A 20,603-nucleotide genomic window follows, 5' to 3' on the forward strand; every position below is an offset into this window, starting at 1 on the left:
TCAGAGAATGTAGAGATAGAGTGAGAAAGGCCAAAGGCCGTGTAGAGTTGGACCTAGCGAGGGGAATTAAAAGCAATAGTAAGAGGTTTTACAGCCACATAAATAGGAATAAAGCAAAGAAAGAAGAGGTGGGACCACTGAAGACTATTGCCGGAGAGGACATTAAAGACAATCTAGGCATGGCGCAATATCTCAATGAATATTTTGCATCGGTGTTTAATGAGGCCAATGAAGGTATTAGGGATACTAGCACCACTACAGAGGGGCATTCAGGATGGGGGATTACCGTATCCAAGGTAGAAACAAAACTTGAATGCCTTAATGGGGCTAAGTCGGGAGGACCGGACGATCTTCATCCAAGAATATTGAAGGAATTGGCACGGGAAATAGCAGGCCCATTAGCGATAATATTTAATGAATCTGTAAACTCGGGGGTGGTCCCGTTAGACTGGAGAATAGCTAATGTGGTTCCTATTTTCAAGAAAGGGAAAAAAAGTGATCCGGGTAACTACAGGCCTGTTAGTTTAACATCTGTAGTGTGCAAGGTGTTAGAGAAAATTCTGAAAGAGAAACTAGTTGAGGACCTGGAGGTTAGTGGCAATTGCGATAAATTACAACATGGTTTTACGAAGGGCAGATCGTGCCAAACGAATCTGATCTCCTTCTTTGAGAAAGTAACGGATTTATTAGATAAGGGAAATGCGGTGGACCTAATATACCTGGATTTCAGTAAAGCGTTTGATACTGTACCCCATGAGGAATTATTGGTTAAACTGAAAAACATGGGGATCGATAAGAAAATCCAGAGGTGGATAAGGAATTGGTTAATGGGGAGAATGCAGCGGGTAGTATTAAAGGGTGAACTGTCAGGTTGGAGGGAGGTTACTAGTGGAGTGCCTCAAGGTTCGGTTTTGGGACCCATTTTATTTAATCTATTTATAACTTACCTCGGAACCGATTGCAGGAGTGGGCTGATAAAGTTTGCGGATGATACGAAGGTAGGAGGCGTTGTAAATTCGGAGGAGGATAGGGATATCCTGCAGGGAGACTTGAATGAGCTTGTGAATTGGAGTATCAGAAATAGGATGAAATTTAATAGTGAAAAGTGTAAGGTGATGCATTTGGGGATGACTAATAACAATTTTAGTTACAAGATGGGGACGCATTGGTTAGAAGTAACGGAAGAGGAGAAGGAGCTAGGGGTCCTTGTAGACCGCAGAATGACTATGAGTCGACAATGCGACGTGGCGGTGAAAAAAGCCAATGCTGTCTTGGGATGCATTAGGTGAGGTATATCTAGTAAGGATAAGGAGGTCCTGCTTCCGTTGTACAAGGCGCTGGTGAGACCTCATTTGGAGTACTGTGTGCAGTTCTGGTCTCCCATGTTTAAAAAAGATGAACTCAAACTGGAACGGGTGCAGAGAAGGGCCACTAGGATGATCAGAGGAATGGAAACCCTGTCGTATGAAAAGAGACTAGAGGAGCTTGGGTTGTTTAGTCTGACAAAGCGAAGGCTGAGGGGGGATATGATTGCTATCTTTAAATATATTAGAGGGATTAATACAAGGGAGGGAGAAGAATTATTCCAGCTTAGTACTAATGTGGACACGAGAACGAATGGATATAAACTGGCCGTGGGGAAGTTCAGGCTTGAAATTAGATGAAGGTTTCTGACCGTCAGAGGGGTGAAATATTGGAACGGCCTTCCGAGGGAAACGGTGGGGGCGACGGACCTGTCTGGTTTTAAGATTAAGTTAGATAAGTTTATGGAGGGAATGGTTTAATGGTAAAGCATAGTAGTCAAGGAAAACCAAGCAATGGTAGGTAAATAGTATAATGGCTGACAGGGGTCAGGCTGGAGACTCTTGCCTATATGCTCGGGGTCTTACTGATCGCCATATTTGGGGTCGGGAAGGAATTTTCCTCCAGGACAGATTGGCTGAGCCTCTGGAGGTTTTTCGCCTTCCTCCGCAGCATGGGGCAGGGATCTCTAGCAGGAGGGTCTCTGCTGATTGAAGTCACTTAAAACAGGATTGGGGACTTCAACAGCAGAGTCCAGGGAAGGGGTAGGGACGGTTTTATGGCCTGCAGCATGCAGGGGGTCAGACCAGATGATCATAATGGTCCCTTCTGACCTTAAAGTCTATGAGTCTATGAGTCTATGACATTCTCATAAGAAAACTACAGAACTGTGGTCTAGATGGAATTACTGAAAGGTGGATGCATAACTGGTTGAAAGCCTATACTCACAGAGTAGTTAGCAATGGTTCACTGTCAGACTTGGAGGGCATATCCAGCGGGGTCCCACAGGGGTCTGCCCTGGGTCCAGGACTATTCAATATTTTCATTAATGACTTGGAGTGGAGAGTATGCTTACAAGATTTGCGGGTAGAATGTAGATGAGAGGAGTTACAAGTACTTTGCAGGACAGGATTAGAATTCAAAATGACCTTGACAAATTAGAGAATTGATCTGAAGTCAACAAGATGAAATTCAGCAGAGACAAATGCGAAGGAAAGAAAACTCAAATGAACTACAACAAACTGGGGAACAACTGGGAAGGTGGTAATATTGCTGAAAAGCATCTGGGGGGGTTCTAATGGATTGTCTGTCAATATGTGCTACAAACAAGGTTAATATCATTTTGGGATGTATTATCAGAAGTGTCAGATGTAAGGGGTAATTGTCCTGCTCTACTCGCGCTGGGGAGGTCTTAGCTGGAGCACTGTGTCCAATTCTGGGTGTCACACTTTAGGAAAGATGTGGACAAACTGGAGAGAGTCCAGAGGAGAGCCACAAAAATGATCAAAGTTTTAGAAAATTTGACCTATGAGTAAAGGTTAAAAAAAATTGGCCATGATTTAGTCTTGAGAAAAGAAGACAGAAGAAGGACCTGATAACAGTCTCGACTATGTTAACAGCTGTTATAAAGAGAAAGGTGATCAATTGTTCTCCATGTCCACTGAAGACAGGACATGAAATAACTGGCTTAATCTGCAACAAGGGGGATTTATGCCAGATATTAGGAAAACCTAACTATAAAGACAGGTAAGTAGTGAGACAGGTTACCTAGAGAGGTTGTGGACTCCCCATCACTGGAGGTTTAAGAACAGGTTGGACATACACCTGTCAAGGATAGTCTAGGTTTACCTGGTCCTGCCTTAGAGCAGGGGACTAAACCTGATGACCTCTCAAAGTCCCTTGCAGCCCATCGTTTTATTATTCTGTGCTACCTTTCCACCTTCATGTGACCAACAGCACTGTCACGAATTCACTCCAATTCTCCGTAAGGCTTTTACCTCCATCTCCAGCAGATGTTCAAAAGCAATTTCAACAAACCTGCACAAAACATGAAGTGACCCTATATGCTTTTATATTAACAGATCAGCACAACTGACTGCCCCACCTGCTATGCATTTGGGAAACTATTCTGCCTTGACACGTCTGAGCTCACTGTTAAGTTTTGCAGTAGAGTGAGAGTTTGATGAAGCTGAGGTATGTATTTCTTTATGGTGTCATCTGTATTGGAGGAGTATTATATATATTTGATACTGCTGTACCATAATACACTGTATACAGAAAGGAGCAGAGAGAGATTGGAGTGCATTATGGTTTGTACAAGAGTGACTCAAACAGTTTACTATGACAGTTGACATGGCTGAAAGCCCATGACTTGTAAGGTACAGTAACTCCTCACTTAAAGTCGTCCCAGTTAACGTTGTTTCGTTGTTACATTGCTGATCCATTAAGGAACATGCTCGTTTAAAGTTGTGTAATGCTCCCTTCTAACGTCCTTTGGCAGCCGCCTTTGTCCACGGCTTGCAGGAAGAGCAGCAGCTAGCTGGTGAGGGCTTGGAACCAGGGTGGACCGGCAGCCCCCCTATCAGCTCCCCTAAGTTCCCTGTGCAGCAGCTGCCTAGCAGGCTAGCAATTGCAGCTGTCCCTCCCCCCACTGCCATGTGCTGTTCCCCGAGACTCCTGCTTGCTGTGCGGGGGGAAGGGAAAGATGGGGGGGGTAATGTCAGGGTGTCACCCTCCCCCCTGCTCCCCGCTTACCCCATCTTCCATAGAGCGGGGGGACACACCAGGGCTCATGACGGCGGGAGCTTGCAGCAGCTGCTGTCTCAGCAAGCTGATCTAACTAACAAGGCAGTGTACTTAAAGGGGAAATGCGCATCTCTCTCACACACATAGTGTGTGTGTCTGTCTGTGATGCTCTCTCCCCTCCCTCCATTCCTGCTGCCTTGTAGAGTGTGAGAGTTAACCCTTGAGGGCTCAGCAAATTTCTAGTTCATCATTTAGCAGTAAGGGAAATATCCCACCCTCTGACTCCTCCACCTCAACCAACCTTCACAATCATCATCACTGTGTACCAGTATTAAACTGTTTAAAACTTATACTGTGTTTATATATATACACATACATACACACACACACACACACACACGCACAGAATAAGTATACCAGACAAAAGACTATATTATAAATTCCCTGGAACCTAACCCCCCCACCCCCTCATTTAGATTAATTCTTATGGGGAAATTAGATTCCCTTAACGTCGTTTCGCTTAAAGTTGCATTTTTCAGGAACATAACTACAACATTAAGTGAGGAGTTACTCTAATTAACAGTTTGCATGGCAAAGTTTTCACTAAACTCTTCTACTCACCACCCCCTGGAGTTGCATATGTGGCACTTCGCTAAACATGAGAAACACGGAAGAGAATCCCTTAACACAGTTTGTTCTGCAACTGTCAACTGGGATGGCTCATTTTGATGTACTGCCTAAAATAAACCCCTGCACTGCCCTCACATGCACACACAATGTTCTTCTGAAAATGCTCCCAACGAACCGGGCGGGGGGAGAAGTCAAACAAAACAACCGGGGTGAAGGGAAGGTGCACTCAGAGGAACTGAAAGGCACATCTTCTCCACACAGAAAGGAATGCCCATGTAAGGATAGTTTTCTCTCTCTCTCTCCTTAATATTGAAGGATGTTCTGGGCCATCTTAGGGAAAAGAAACAAATATGTTGCTGAATGAATATTACTTTAATAGCAGACCTTTCCGTTATTTGAAATTCTGTTAACCTTTTTTTGGCTTGCCTATCAGAAAGGATTCTTTTCTTGGCCTTTAATGTGCTTTTGCATAACGGAAACTATTAACATTTGTTTGAAGTTCTTATTTCAAAAATAGGTGCCGTTAGCAGGAATGAAAGGTGAAGTGACTATTAAAAATAGAAGGTCAAAGAGACAAAGCAGAAGGGAAATTCTCAATCTACAATTCTCTTGAAACAAAAATTCTTACCCGTTTCCAACACTGCAACATTTACACATATCACCATCAATAGGGCTCGTTTACTTTTTACCCTTTGGTCGCCTTCAACACTGAAAAAGACTTACATACAGCCTAATCCTGCAAAGGAATTTATGAGAGGCAGTGTGGTCCTATGGTTAGCATAGCAGACTGGGCTGTAGGAGTCCTGGGGTCTAGTCCTAGCTGTGCCACCAGCCTACTAAGTGACCTTGGGCAAGTCATTTTCTGTCTGTAAAATGGAAAGAATGATACTGACTTCCTTTGTAAAGCACTTTGAAATCTACTGATGAAAGAGCTAGGTGGTATTATGCATAACTTCATGCACAGAGGAATTCCCATTGAAGTCAACTGCACTATGCTCATGCTTCAAGTGAAGTTCGTGCTTTGGCAAGTCAGAGCCAAGTTCCTATGGGCAAAAGCCATCATCTCTTGCCTGTCTCAAGTATTATACATGAGACAGGCAAGAGATGATGGCTCTTGAAGGTAAAGAATGGTCAACACATGGGGAAGCTTCAATTTCGGGTTGGCACAGCAGCTGGGTTTACAGCCCAAGGGAATATTTAAAGGCAACTAAATTCATGTCTTTGAATTATTTTTACAGCCAGTGCACGCATAAAGACAGTTTTATTTTCAGTGGAGATTGTAACACCCCCCCCACCACCTCCACTAATATCATGGAATTTCCCACAATCTTCTGCTTCCTCACACAAAAGACCCAGGTGAGGAGGAAGGGTGTTACCTATGTGGCGTGTTTTCCTTTCCCCTCACCTCCAAGCTTATGGACACAGTCTACCAGGAATCCCCAGTTCCATGCAGGAGACAGCATTAGGGGACCATTATGATCCCCCTTGAACTACCTGGCCATGGTATGGAACTGCTCCCCTGGAGGAGGGTTCCTGAGCTGTCCATAGGTGTGGGAGCACTTAGATGCCCTTTGCTTCCTTATCAGACATGCATGTAGATGTCTTACCTCTAGTAGACCCCAGATGGATCTCAGGAGATCTCTGGCTAGAAACCCACCCCCTCCTGACAGGAGAATTCAGTGGAAACCAGGCAACTTAAAACTCCCTGAGTTGCCATTCAGCTGCATAGGTTATTCCCACAGACAGGAGAAGTCAGTCCTTAGCTTGGGGCCTAATAGTAGCTGGCAGAGCATGGCAGACAAACACGTAATTAGCTTCCACCAAGTACATTCCCAGTTGTCTTCAGCCCTGGCTGAAGCTGATCTTACTCTAGTGAAAAGTTATTTCTGTGTTATTTGCAATATCGCTTTTTTGTGCGGAGATGCATGAAGATTAGTGAAGGGCTCCAACAGTTTGGGGATTTGGTCTCAATTAAGCACCCACAAACTTCAGATGTTTCTGAACCTCTTAAATCTAGAAAGTCAGCTGGGTGAACAATCTCTGGATCATGGTCTTCAGTCTTTCCTGCTTCTGGCATCAGTACGAGACCAGTGAGCTGAATTCTCTCTTGCCCTGCATCTTATGTAGCCATTTACAGCAGCGTAAAGTGGATGTATTTTCACTTGGGGCCAGAGTCCCCTTTCGCTTATAATTATTTTACACCCGTGTAAATCCACTGACTTCAATGGTGTGAGAAAAGAACGAGGCTCTGCCACTCTGCTGATTTCGTGCACAAACTTTGCACTGGCGTAAATGACTACACAAGCCGTCTCGGAAAACCTCTGCTTTTCTGCTTGCAGTCCAGGACAAAGTTCAGGGGTGTTGGAGAACAAAAGTGATGTAAAAAAATCAAAAATGTGAATTTCTTTTAACCCAAAAGGTTCTGGTTTACAATTTTAGGCAAGAGTTCAGGTTGGGGGGGGGGGGGGTGGAGAGGGAGGCAAGGGGGTGTTAATCGAAACATTCCTGACGAGAAGGCAGATGATTTTGAGAGTCCAGATGTCATCTTCATGGGATTCAAAAGTGAAGTAATTCATGTAGGGGCTATCTGGTCAACAGGATTTGCTGTCTGGTCAGGACTAGATGTTAGGTGTGGTCTTTGAGGTAAAGGCTAGTGAATTATCCAGTAAACCACCCACATGTATTTTGCCTCTAGAGATTAAACAGTTTGCTTTTATTTGAAATCTCACTATGCAATGGCACAGATGTATTCTTTGGGGGCAGAGTTATGTAAGCCAGTTTGGGGTATCTTTTGCTGGAAGCCAAAAGAAAGAAAGATGAAACTGGCCCTTGTGTGTAGTTTCAGCTAGCTAACGGCAAAATTCCCAGTCACGTTGTCCTTGACATTAAATAATGCAAGGACAAGCTGTTCTAAAGCTGGGAAAGGATCTAATATTCTACCAGTCATACTCAGAGATGGAACCTTAGTCCCTTTCATATCAGCAGGGAGTTTGTGCACTAACTTTAGACTGTGTCAAAACTTTTCAGAAGTTTTCCCCACCAGTACTATAACCAGTTCAGCTCTAGCATAGACCAGCCTTGACATTTTAACCACTGTGTTATCTAACCTTACTCAGAGCATGTCTAGAGGAAATGGTGGTTAAAATGCCAGCACCCATCAATGTTGTCTACACTAGTACTCCACCCCCTGCTAGCATTGGTGAAGCTGCAGCAGTGGAAAATTTCAGGGTAGAATTATCAAGAGCACCTACCTCTTTTCCCACAGAAGTAAAACTTCCTATAGAGCAGGCCAATGCTGAGTGCTTTTGAAAATCCCCTGCTTAAAGTCTCCTCTAGACAAGGCAATAGACAAGGTCAGCCATGAAAAAACAAACACTCGCTGAAGAAATATACAATCAGAACACAACTACACAGTGGTTGCTCACATTAACATAACGTGAATTCAAGTGTGGCAATTCACAGCTCTACTCCAACAAGTTGCAAATTCTCTCACAGGCCTTGGAAGGGAAGGGAATCATTGTAAGGCAGCAGCCTGGTCAAGAGCTTATTACTATTTCTGTGAGAAAACGACCTCTTTTCAAAATTACCCAATGAAACCGCACCCGAGTGGAAACAACCAGATGCTTCTATCAGACACTTTAATTCATGAACTCATTCTCACTTGAAAAAGGCAACAAAAAGCCCTCAGCATTATCTAGCTACACAAAGCGGGAATAGTCTCTCAAAAAGATCAGGCCAAATGATAAGGCCCTGTATTTGTGGACTTTTTTTAAAAAACACCTAAGCATGGATGCAACTGTCATTAAAATAAAACAGTGTGCAATCCACACTAAACGTGTCCTGATGGAAAATGCTCTCACTATGCATATCGGGAATCAGTCTAAAGCAGTGTTGCCAACTCTTGTGATTTTATCGTGAGTCTCAGTCTATGCGGTGCTTTTCTTAAAGCCCCAGCTCCTGGAGGCATATGATTAGAGGACAATCTTTAAAAAGGGAAGCAAAGAGGACTGGGGAAATATAGACCAGTCAACCTAACCTCAATACCTTGAAAGATAGTGGAACAAATTATTAAACCATCAATTTGTAAGCATGTAAAAGATAGTAGAGTTATAAGAAATGGCCAATAAGAATTTGTCAAGAACAAATCATGTCAAACCAACCTAATTGCCTTCTTTGATAGGGATCCTGGAATAGTTGGTGGGGAGGCAGGGGGACGGAAGCTGCAGACATGATAGATCTTGATTTTAGTATGGCTTTTGACACAGTCCCACATGACAGTCTCATAAGAAAACTAGGAAAATGTGGTTTAGATGAAGCTACAGTAAGGTGCGTGCATAACTGTCTGAAAGACCACACTCACAGAGTGGTTCACTGTCAAACAGAGGGCATACCTGGTGGGGTCACACAGGGATCTGTCCAGGGTCCGGTACTATTTAACATTTTCATTAATGATTTGGATAATGGAGTGGAGCATATGCTTCTAAAATTTGCAGGTAACATCAAGCTGGGCAGGGTTGCAAACACTTGGAGGGCAGGGTTAGAATTCAAAAGAACTTTGACAAGTTGGAGAATTGCTCTGAAATCAACTAGATGAAATTCAGTAATGAAAAGTGTGAAATACTACACTTAGGAAGAAAAACCTCAAATGAACAGGCGAGGTGGCTCGTACTGAAGAAAAGGATTGAGGGTTATAGTGGATCACAAACGGAATCAGTCAACAATGTGATGCGGTTGCAAAATAGGGTAATATTCTAGGATGTATTAATAAGAGTGTTGTATTTAAGACAAGGGAGGTAATTGTCCCACTTTACTCGGCACTGGGGAGGCCTCAGCAGGAGTACGGTGTCCAGTTTTGGGCCCCCCCTCTTTACAAAAGATGTTAACAAATTAGAAAGATTCCAGAAAAGAGCAACAAAAATGACAAAAGGTTTAGAAAACCTGACCTATGAGGACAAGTTAGAAAAACGGGGCATGTTTAGTCTTGAGAAAAGAAGACCAGGGGGACGGGGACCCCATAAGTCTCCAAATATGTTAAGGGCTGCTATAAAGAGGATGGTGATCAATTGTTCTCCATGACCACTCAAGGTAGGACAAGCAGTAATCAGATTAGTCCACAGCAAGCGAGATTTAGGTTAGATATTTGGAAAAACTTTCTAACTAGAAGCACATTCAGCACTGGACAGGCTTCCAAGGGTAGTTCTGGAATCCCCATCACTGAAGGTTTTTAATAACAGATTAGGCCACTGGTTCTCAACCAGGGGTACACGTACCCCTCAGGGTACGCAGAGGTCTTCCAGGGATACATCAACTCATCTAGATATTTGCCTAGTTTTACAACAGGCTACAGAAAATGCACTAGCAAAATCAGTACAAACAAATTTCATACAATGACTTGTTTATGCCACTCTATATACTGTACAAGGAAATGTAAGTACAATATTTATATTCCAATCAATTTATTTTATAATGATATGGTAAAAATGAGAAAGGAAGCAATTTTTCAGTAACACTGACCTTTCCTGTATTTTTAGGTCTGTTTTTGTAAGCAAGTAGTTTTTAAGTGAGGTGAAACTGGGGGTAACACCACAAATCAGATTCCTGAAAGGGGTACAATAGTCTGGAAAGGTTGAGAGACACTGGGTTAGATAAATACCTGTCAGGGATGGTCCAGTCATATTTGGTCTGACTCAGCACAAGGGACTGGACTAGCTGATGTCTCAAGATCCCTCCAGCCCAACTTCTCTGATTCTATAATCTTGGTTATCACTTAAAAAAAAAAAAAATTTCAAATCCTCACAGGTACAGAGAAGCTTGAAAGTATCCCTCAAGAGCAACCAAAAGGCTCAGAAACCAGAAGGCAAATATAAAGAACTCCAAGTTTATTGTTTTGTTTTCTTAAAAATCTCATGATTCTTGGGGACCTGGCTCATGATTGACAGATATCTACTCAACTCAATCCAGTTCAAGTGACAGTTCACTGAAAGATTTTATTTTTCCTTTAGACAATTTTTCCTGCTACAAAACATGTATCAGCTCGCAATTTAGAGAGCTGAAGACAGATGAAACGGAGCAAACAAAGTGGCCTGGGGCAGATGACTGCCTTAAAAGCATGAAACCGCTAAAAGAAGTCAATAATGGGGGAAAGGATGTGTCACAGCTATGCTACCTGTCCCCATCCTGGTCTCTCAGAGCATGCCCTCAGGTGTCGGGCCTCTCACCTGTACCTCTTCTAGAGAGGCATTCGGCGGTTCTTTCACTCTTAGGTCAGACCAGAGCTTACAGCTCCCTGTGTATGAACACTGCTTACCCAGCAGATTCCTCTGGGTGTGGCACCTGTGGTTCTTCCCTTCAGGAGTCCGTGACCAGTGGTGAACAGAGAGACTAGATGGCCTTCTTAACAGCAAAGTGTTGTTTAATTTTACCAATAGCAACAAAGTATTTAAACCTACACAAGTCTATCTTACCTAAAGCCCTACCACCACTCCGTGATGGAGGCCTAGGCAGGCCTAGCTTCCTCAGAGAACTCAGCAGGTGCCAGTGTCCGGCTGGTTTCCGTGACATCAGCACCCTGATAACTTCTCCAATCTTCAAAGAGTCCCTTAAAATTCAGCCACAGTCTCTCATTTCCTGAGCTTTTGTCCTTCTCGACCAAACCAGGCCAGTAAGACAACTGCACCCAGGAGGTAGTCTTCACAGCTAATCGTTGTCTCTTCACAACCCTTAAGTGTTTACTGAGGAATGGCATATCTTGAGCCATTGTTTCCTCCCTGCCTACTTTTCCTTATAGCCCACTATTAAACTGATATATTCAGACAGTGAACATCCCAATAACCAGGTCATCCTGCAGCCTCCATACAGTACTACAGTGCAACTCCATGTTCATCACATAAAGAAAAAAAGTAATTCAGATGGTGAGAAGTGACTGAGTTTCACTTAGCAGGAATTTCTGGAACAATCTGGTATATTTCACTATTCAGAGGCGACTTAGCCACGATGGAACAAGAGAAATCTTCACCTGTACCTCCCTCACCACCACCAGGAAGCCATCCCACTGCTACATAAGGAGACTTTATAACCAGGATTCTGAAAAGGAATGTGTGATTTTGGTGGTTCTGTTTTTTAAAGGGAGGCCTTGATCTTCAGGAAATACTGAGCACCTGCCTTTTGGAAATCAGACCCCTTTAAACTATTTTAATTAGGGCTTGTAACTGGGTGCACTCACCACTACGCGCCCCCTCGGGGCCAGGCATGGCACAGCAGCTCCCTGCTGGATTAGCATCCCCTGTCAAAGGTCACTCCAGCAGTTTCTCTGCCTGGTAACTTGTCCGGGGACTCGGCCCTTCAGCTAGGGCAATTTTTAGTCCATCCCAACAGGGAACACAGCGGTCCACACTAGAAATCCCTGAAGATGTCTTTCGCAAAAACAGAACCATCTTCCCCTTTAGCACTCTTTTTCAGCCTCTTCCCTGTCTGATCAGGGGCTCTCCCAGCCTTCCCTCCCTGGAGAGCTTTTCTCCTGCTATAGTAGCAGTTTCCTGGGCTTTCCCCCTTTCACTGACACTTCCTTCCCTGAGCTTCTTGCCTTTATAGGAATCTCCCTCCAGCTTTTTCCCCAGGTGGGCTTTATCGCTACTTAAGCCAGGCTCCTTCTACACAGGAATCATCTGATTGCTGTCAGGTGGGGGCCATTTTGTAATCAGGCAACCTGAGTTCCAGGCTCTCCAGTCCACGGGGCAAACCCACCCTGTTACAGTGCCCGAAAATGGGGGTGCTCCACATCACCAGTCACTTTTCAAAATTCTGCCTTATACAATGAGAACGGGGGGTGAGGTAATATCTTTTATTGGACCAACTAGTGGTGGTGAAAGAGTCAAGCTTTTGAGCTACACAGAGTGCTTCTTCGAGTGCAGAACTTGGTCCCACAAAAGATATCACCTCACGCACCTTGTCTCTCTAATATCCAGGGACCAACATGGCTACAACAACGCTGCAAACTGACTATCTTATGACTGTTTGTGGGTGATGACAAATTAGTTGGGGGACTCAGTTCAGATCCTACTGGGAAACATCCATTTCACAAAACCACCGTCACAACCTGGACAAATTGGCACATCTGTTGGCATTGTTGGCAAAGGCACCAGGGAGCAAAGAGGCCTGGAGATTCAGCCATTCACTCTTTAAGGCCCTTATTCAGGATGGCACTTAAGGACATGCCTAACTTTAAAGACATGCTTAAATTCCATCAACGTCACTGAGGGTATGTCTACACTACGCAGTTGTCGCCAAAACTTTTGTCTTTGGTGGGTACTTTAAAAAGCCCCCCCGCAAAAGACAAAAGTTTTGCCAACGCAAGCAGCAGTGTGAACACGGCTTTGTCGGCAGGGGGCCTAAAGTCGTGGTGAAGCCATGGTGACAAAGCAGAGCCGTTGGTGAGCGCTGCTGCTGCCTATGCTGTCCTATGGCTAAACAGAGCACTGCCTTCTCCCAGGCTGTCAGTCCAGGACCGTGAACAAGCACTAAATAAACGAACAAGTAATTTCTCACAAGGCTTAACAAGCTCCCTGCAGAAAAGGTCACATATCAGTCTCTGACCTGATGCCCGCCCTGGTTTCTGACAATATATTCCCATAGCCTGGAGTCCACGGACTACAGCAACACATCAGGTTAGGATCAGAGTCACGTGCAACGGCAGTTTCATTCCAGAGGTGTGGAGGACGAACACTTTTTGGTTTCATTGTATGCTCCTTTAAGTTTGCTTTGAGTTTCTCGGTTCGAATTAACCCAAAGTTCAGCTGACACCTTTTTATGCTGCTCCAGCCACAATAAAGGGGCCTTAAAGGAGGTGAAAGACTGGAGCCTCCCCAGCCAGCAGACAGCTGGCATAAAGACACAGTCCTTGCTCCCAACTGCCCACCCAGTCGTGGGGGGGGGAATCAGAGACATGTCAGGGACACGGCCAGAGTGCACTTTGCTACAGCTATTCTCTGCTTCCAATGTCCCATAGTGGGCCATGGGCAGAGGTGATGCATGTGGGGCACATGCGGGGTCACGTGTCTCCCCCCAGATTTGCTGCTTGGCTTGTACTGAGCATGCTCAGTAACACTGCTGAAGCCAGCTGCCCTCACTCTGCCCCTCTCCCCCATCCCCCTACTATCGGCAGGCACGGGTTGTCTCTGGCCATGGGAAGCAGAGCGTAATTTAGATCAGCCCTGAGGTTGTTCTAACTTACACCCTGGGCCTGGTAGACCCTTACATGGGCCCAGAATAAAGGGATTGCAAATGGCATACAGTAATTTAGTCACTTTTCTCCTCCAACCCTACCCAAATGCAGGAACGATGTAACCAAGCATCAGATTGTAAGTCACTTTTCACAGTAAGCTCTCTGAGACAGGGACTTTGTGTTGTACACTGCCCAGCACAATGGGGCCTCACTCTTGGTTGGCTCTTGTATACAAGCAGAATAAACATGATTAATAATAATTAATAATCAATAATCAGGCTCAGAGCCCTCCTCTGGCCCACGAAGGTCAAAAAGGCAGTGGAACTCAGCTATCCTTTCTGTAAAAGCGGCCTGAATTTTGGATTCATAACAAGACACGGAACCTGACAAAGTTTGCCAGCTTGGCCTTGACTCAGAGTTCGTTCTGAACCCTCAGCATGGTTCAAGTTAGAGCAAAACTCCCAAGAGGCCCTGTCCTGCAACCCTTAATCATGTGAGTGGCTCCGTTTGCTCGGATGAGCCTACTCACATGAATAAGGGCTGCAGAACTGGGCCCGGCATTTCCTAACCGCTGTTCCCAAACCACAGGCAATTAAAACAATCCCGGGGAAAGAGTTTTCCCCCTTTTCTCCTGTACACGAGGCCAACACCCAACGGTCAGGACTCAGAAACCTGCCCCAAAACACTGGAATCATCGCAATCTGAAGGAGGGTGTCGCACTCCTCCCCTCTCCCGTAAAACACAGGCTGATGAGCAAGGGGGAAAAATCCCAAGTGCAGGATTTTGGAACCTGTGATTTGTCTCCCTCTCCAGGGGAGTCTTAGGCTACATCTACACTACAGGGGGGTCAATTTAAGATACGCAAATTCAGCTACGCGAATAGCGTAGCTGAATTCAACATATCGCAGCCGGCTTACCCCGCTGTAGGGACAGCGGCAAAATCGACCTCTGCGGCTTCCCGTCGATGGTGCTTACTCCCACCTCCGCTGGTGGAGTAAGAGCGTCGATTTGGGGATTGATTGTCGCGTCCCAACGGGACGCGATAAATCGATCCCCAAGAGGTCGATTTCTACCCGCCAATTCAGGCGGGTAGTGTAGACCCAGCCTTAGAAACAATAAATATTGCTACAGGTAACGAGACACTTCTAAAATTCTCCCTAACCTCCAATCCACTGCACAGTGCAGAGCAGATCCTGGGTGCACTCAGTTACGCTCCAACACCACAGACGTGGGTCTGATCTCCATTACACCAGTGTGACTCCACTGACTCCTGATTTAACACCAGCCTGAGGAGGGAGCCAGCCAGGCACTCCAGCTACACATTTCTTTCTGGGCACAGAAAATGCATGTTGTGACTTTGGATTCCCACCCATTTGCACGGAATGCATTTTGGAAGTTCCACGCAACTGTCTAGGGGAGAATATGATGCATGGGAACACACTTCATACAATACTTGTAAGCCCTAGTAAGAAAATATAGCCACAAGTGATGGGTACACCTTTTTTAATTCATACATCGTGTTTCTTCCATGATACATCAATAATACCTAACTTTTATATAATATTTTTCATCAGTTGATCTCAAAGTACTTTACAAAGGAGGTCAGTATCATTTCCCCTTTTTACAGATGGGGAAACTGAGGCACGGAGCGGGACCATGACTTGCCCCAGGTCACCTTGCAGATGAGTGGCAACACTAGGAATAGAATTCAGGTCCCCTGAGTCCCAGTTCAGTCCTCTAGGCAGTAGGCCACACACAGTAAAGATAGTTACCCTTGGTTACCAGTCTCCCCAAGTCCTTTCCTAGGGACAGCTTGCAATCCTCAGCTATTCTCTAGCCTATTTTCCTAATATTCTTCTAGGTAGACTGAAGTACTTACATGCAAACACAGAGAGAGAAACTAGACTCAGTCCAAACCTTAGAAATGAACAGTGAATATTTACATTTGTAGTGGGGAAGTGTTAGGGACAGAAACTCATTTCACATTTTATTGGGCTTCAGGGGTGTTGTAAAAATCTTGTACTGTCAGGCTGATCTACACAGTCCTATGAGCTCTCTGTCAGTTCTGCCAGCTCTCCCTAGGAAAGAGTCCCACGGTGATGTCTCAGGCAACAGCGCTGCTGAAGTCTCGGGGGAAAGGTGGGTGAAAAGAACAGCTAGGAAAACTGAGAAAAGCAGAAGAGATCAAAGGAGAAAATGTAAAGCAAGGGAAAAATTGAACATGTATTAAATAGGGCTTAGATGATTCAAACATTGTGTTGATTTAATATTGTCATACTTGGATCTAAAAGGCATAATGAGAACTGAGACTGCTTCCACGTCTCCATGTCAACCCCAGGTCAGCTGGGTACTTAAGCACTTGCGTAACTTTAAGCACATGAATAATCCCAGTGAAGTCATTGAGACTAATGTGTTTAAAGTCAGACACACCTGCTTAAATACTTCACTGAGTTAGGGCCTCTGTCCTTAATTTAAAAACTTACATTAACTTTATATTAAAACAGACACTATAAACACCATAGGGCTAGGCTGAAATCATCTTACTCACACTGAGTAGGCTACAATGGAGCTACTTATGGTATAAGGCATGAGTCAACATAAGGGTGCTATAATCTAGCCCATTGCTTGTGTCTGATCCCATTTTCCAAATAATTGCACAACTTTTGCACAGATTAAAAAATCATTAAAATATAATATGTAGAAATTCCGCCACATACAACCAAGTTAAAACATACAGGCTATTATCAGTCGGTGGAATTTTCAACAGTAGCTAAGTGAATTAGGGGCATAAGTCCCATTGGAAAGTCGATGGGATCTGTGTTCCTCAGTCACTTGAGAGCTTTTGAAAATCCCACCTATTGCGACCTGAATGCACAATGTACCTGCGCCCAGCTCCATCTTGCTACCTTGCTGATGTATATACCGGGGTGCATGTGTGACGCTCAATGATATTTCTCATTTCTCAGATCAGTTTTCAAGCAACACTGACTACGGATGCTGCTAGACACTCACCAAAACTGAATGAAGACAAAAACAGGGTCAGCGGTGACAAAATTTATTAGTACCTGGTGCAGAACATTCTGAACAATTTAAACAAAGTATGGTCACGCTTCTCTCTTATCTCAGTACAGATCTCTACGGCATGTTCTGCCTTTGTTCCACATATGGAGTTCCCTTTGACATCAGTGGGAAAACTGTGCATTCAACCAGTGCAAAATATGCAACAGAAATCCACACTACAGATCACAGAGAATTTTGCCCTACATTTGCACTTTAAAATAGACTTGATATTCCCCTTTTCCACATGATCTAATAACTGCTGTATAGTAATGCTGTGCAATATTAAGCAGCTGCTATGTTCCATCTCAGAGGTGGCTGCATTTCAGTGGTGTTAGGTTATGCAATTGATATAGAGAGAGGGTAAATCCTGGTCACTTTGAAGTCAATGGCAAAGCTCTCAAAGCAAAGGAGAACTTTGGGATTTTTCTGTAAGAAAGTCATTTATAAAAGTGGAAGATATCTGCATATATTTATATTTAAGATGTTTTCTGTCTTTTCTGATCCTATATTGATCTCTCAAAGTAGAAAGAGCAATGAATATGTTTAAGAAGAAATAGCTTTAATTAAAAAACAATAAGAGCAAAGAAACATCTAAATAGTTTAGGGGCATTAAGTCCAAAATTACAATAATCCTTCAAAACGTGGCTGTACACGTAATAAATAAAATACTGCATTCAACCATTATTCAGGGTGTTTACAGCCTTTCCTAAATACCACAAACTACCTTCTTTACTTTATACAGTTAAACACTATGAACATTAATGTTCCCATCGGACCAAATTTAAGCCATTGTACTTCACTTAAAGAAAAATAGCCTTGCACAGTTTTTGCTCACACCGGCATATTTTACATGCAAATATTAATCACGTGTTATAGCTTGATAAGAATATTGTGCGGTATTTTCACACTCCAGTCGTTTTATAGCTGGCTGAAAAAATGAACCAGGAGATGGTCAATGAACAGCTGAAATCGAATGTCACTCCTCCAGAAATCATTTCAATACAAAATGGCACACTGAGCTGCTTCAAGTTTCTAACAAATCCTCTAACATATGATCATAATTGCCCCAGCTTTCCTGCAGGTTTCAAAAGCCCACTGACTGCAATGCCATCTATTTCACTCTCCAAAAGCCAAACATTTCATTATTTCCCACCTATTATCTCCCATTTCATTATCTCCCTTGAAAAAAGTATACAGTGTTACTCTATAACTCACTGAACATGACTGCATGAACTGCAATCATAATAGACAACATATGAATTGACATGGAATTTCTTTTATCTAACGGTGGGTAAAGTGCTATAAACCGACTTTCACCTCATTAAGACCAACTGCACAGAGAGGATTAAATAAGTCTAACTGAATACCTTTTCAGCTAGTATTATACAACTGCAGCTCAACTGAACACAATTATATCCGCAACTCATGCAAATGCACTCAGAAAGTTTCTCTCCTGTCACATCAGTGCAAACATCTAACATTCACAACGTCCCCATGTGGCAATCAATGTTGACAAGTGAACCCATGGAACTAGTAAAACATATGGAGAAGATCACATTTTAAAATAAACTAATAGAGAAGTCAGCTTGACAACTGAATATTTTACGTTTCACGGTCACCTTGTGATTAAAGCAAAGGCTGTTCAAATCAAATGAAGCTCACCAAAAGCAAAAGTATGAACATTCACTTTAAATGACAATCTAACAAGGTTTTAGATTTGTCTCTTAATAAGGATTTTTAAAGCACCTTAAACATGATGTATGCAATTCTAACCTTACGTTGTATCAGAGAGATGTTATTTTTAAAGAGCACTAATTTTCTTCCTAACGTAGTCAATATGTATTCACCAATTATGCAATTTCAGAGACTAGTTTAAGAGAATTTAAGAGAGCGGTTGAATGCACAGTTCTTCTGGAGACCTGGGTTTTAGCCTGCTTAGATCACAAGCGAAATGAGGACAGCGATCTCAGTCCAGGTAGTTTCCTCTGCACATTTGACTACCCCATTTTTCCATGATTGGTTATGTCATCTCAGGAAAGGCCCAGGACTGGGAAGCGTGAGGAGTGGGATTGTGTTGGTGCTCAGATCTGAGGCTGTGGAAATTGAACAGGCACTGAGCTTAAAGTGGACTGTCAATCTCACTGAGGACTGCAGACATTCAAAAACAGATTTGAAAAAGGCACATACAAAGCAAAATGTGAAGATTCTCACGGCACCATAAGCACAAGTGATGGGATCTCACTAATACTAATCAAAACTGGAGGAACTGAAAGCAATGTCTAAGTCATGCCCAAAAGTCGCCTTTTATTAGTTATTGTTACATTCACAGCAAGTGAGGAGTGTTAATGCATATAGCATAAGGTGAAGTTATAGTCTATGTAGAGGAATGTGAAAGATATTGTCCATCTTTTCACTGTGCTGAAGGAAACCCAGGTGGTTATGTGCACAGCTACTGAGGTGGAGGTAAGTGCAGGAGACAGAATGTTACATATAAACATATTTATGGAGTGAGACCAGCTACAACAACTTTTCCTCACTTTCTTTCCTAGGTGTCATGCTAGAGGTCACTTTAGCAGCACACCTGCCAGTAAATGACCCTGATTAGCGAAAATCTTTAGCTATTCGGCACAACTCAGCTGTAGGAGCTGGTCTCTTGGACTCCAGGAGGTGACAGTGACTTCTTGGAGACCACCAAGAGCCCGACCGGTGCTGAGTGCACAGCTACAGATCTAACACATTCACGCACACAAAAGCCAGCGAAAAGGGGTTGGATTGAATACCTGAACAGCCACGGATCGTGACCCTTCTCTGGGGATACCTGCCCTTGAACTAACACACCCGGAGAGCCCCTCCTTCCCCGCAGGGGAGCAGAACCCCTAGAATGAACTCCATCCCCGGCCCCGGGGATCACCCACCCCCCAAGACACGGCCCCCGGAGGGACAATCGATGGCCGCGCCAGGGGCTGGGGACTCACCGGATCGCCCAGCCCAGCTGGAGAGGGAAGCCAGGAGCAGCGTGAGCGAGCCCACGAGGCAGAGCCGAGCCAGCAGCAGCTCCCTCCTTCTCCGGCGAGCCTGGCTCCGGTGCCGGTTCCCGGGCGGCAGCGGCAGCAGCATCTCCGGCCGGGAGACCCGAGCCCCGGCCACCGCCGGCGGCGGGACTGGCTGCCGCCGCTTCTCCTTCTCCGCCGCCGCCTCCATGGGCTGGCGAGGCGGCCCAGGCGCCAGGAGGGGACGGGGGGCTGCGGGGCGCGCTGGGGGCGCTGCCAGGCGCGGAGCTGCAAGGGGGGACCCCCGGCTCGGCGCGGCGCAGGAGGCTGCCTGGCCCCTACTCCATGCCGCGCCGGGGTGCAGGGGCAGCGGCCCGGGGAGCGGCGGCGGCGGGCGGTGCCATGGATGGGGAGCCGAGGGCAGCAGCAGCCGGAGTCGAGCCCCCAGCCCGTGTGCAGCCGCTTGCTCAGCCAGCCCGGCGAGGGGCGGAGGAGGGAGACACACACACGCGGGCAGGGGAGGGGGAGGCGGCCAGGAGCCACCCGACGCTTTCCGATCCGCCCCGAGTGCCTTCGCCGCGGTCCCCCGCTTTGCCCAGCCCTGGGCGGGCGGCCGGGGCTCCGGGGGGAGCCGCGCTGCAAGCGAGGGGCGCCCC

General features: G+C 45.0%; 1 protein-coding gene across 2 annotated transcripts in view; it reads right to left on the reverse strand.

Moving 5' to 3' along the window:
* SLC24A3 (solute carrier family 24 member 3) overlaps nucleotides 1-20,362 on the reverse strand; it is a 346,242-nt gene extending 325,880 nt beyond the window's left edge. For both annotated transcript variants that reach the window (XM_054024007.1, XM_054024006.1), the window contains exon 1: nucleotides 19,933-20,362. In XM_054024007.1, the coding sequence (XP_053879982.1) occupies nucleotides 19,933-20,158 (226 nt within the window). In that variant the 5' untranslated portion in view covers nucleotides 20,159-20,362. The remainder of the gene's footprint in view (nucleotides 1-19,932) is intronic.
* Nucleotides 20,363-20,603: the final 241 nt, after the last annotated feature.

This window comes from Malaclemys terrapin, chromosome 3 (assembly GCF_027887155.1).
Source record: "Malaclemys terrapin pileata isolate rMalTer1 chromosome 3, rMalTer1.hap1, whole genome shotgun sequence".
NCBI classification, from domain to species: domain Eukaryota; kingdom Metazoa; phylum Chordata; order Testudines; family Emydidae; genus Malaclemys; species Malaclemys terrapin.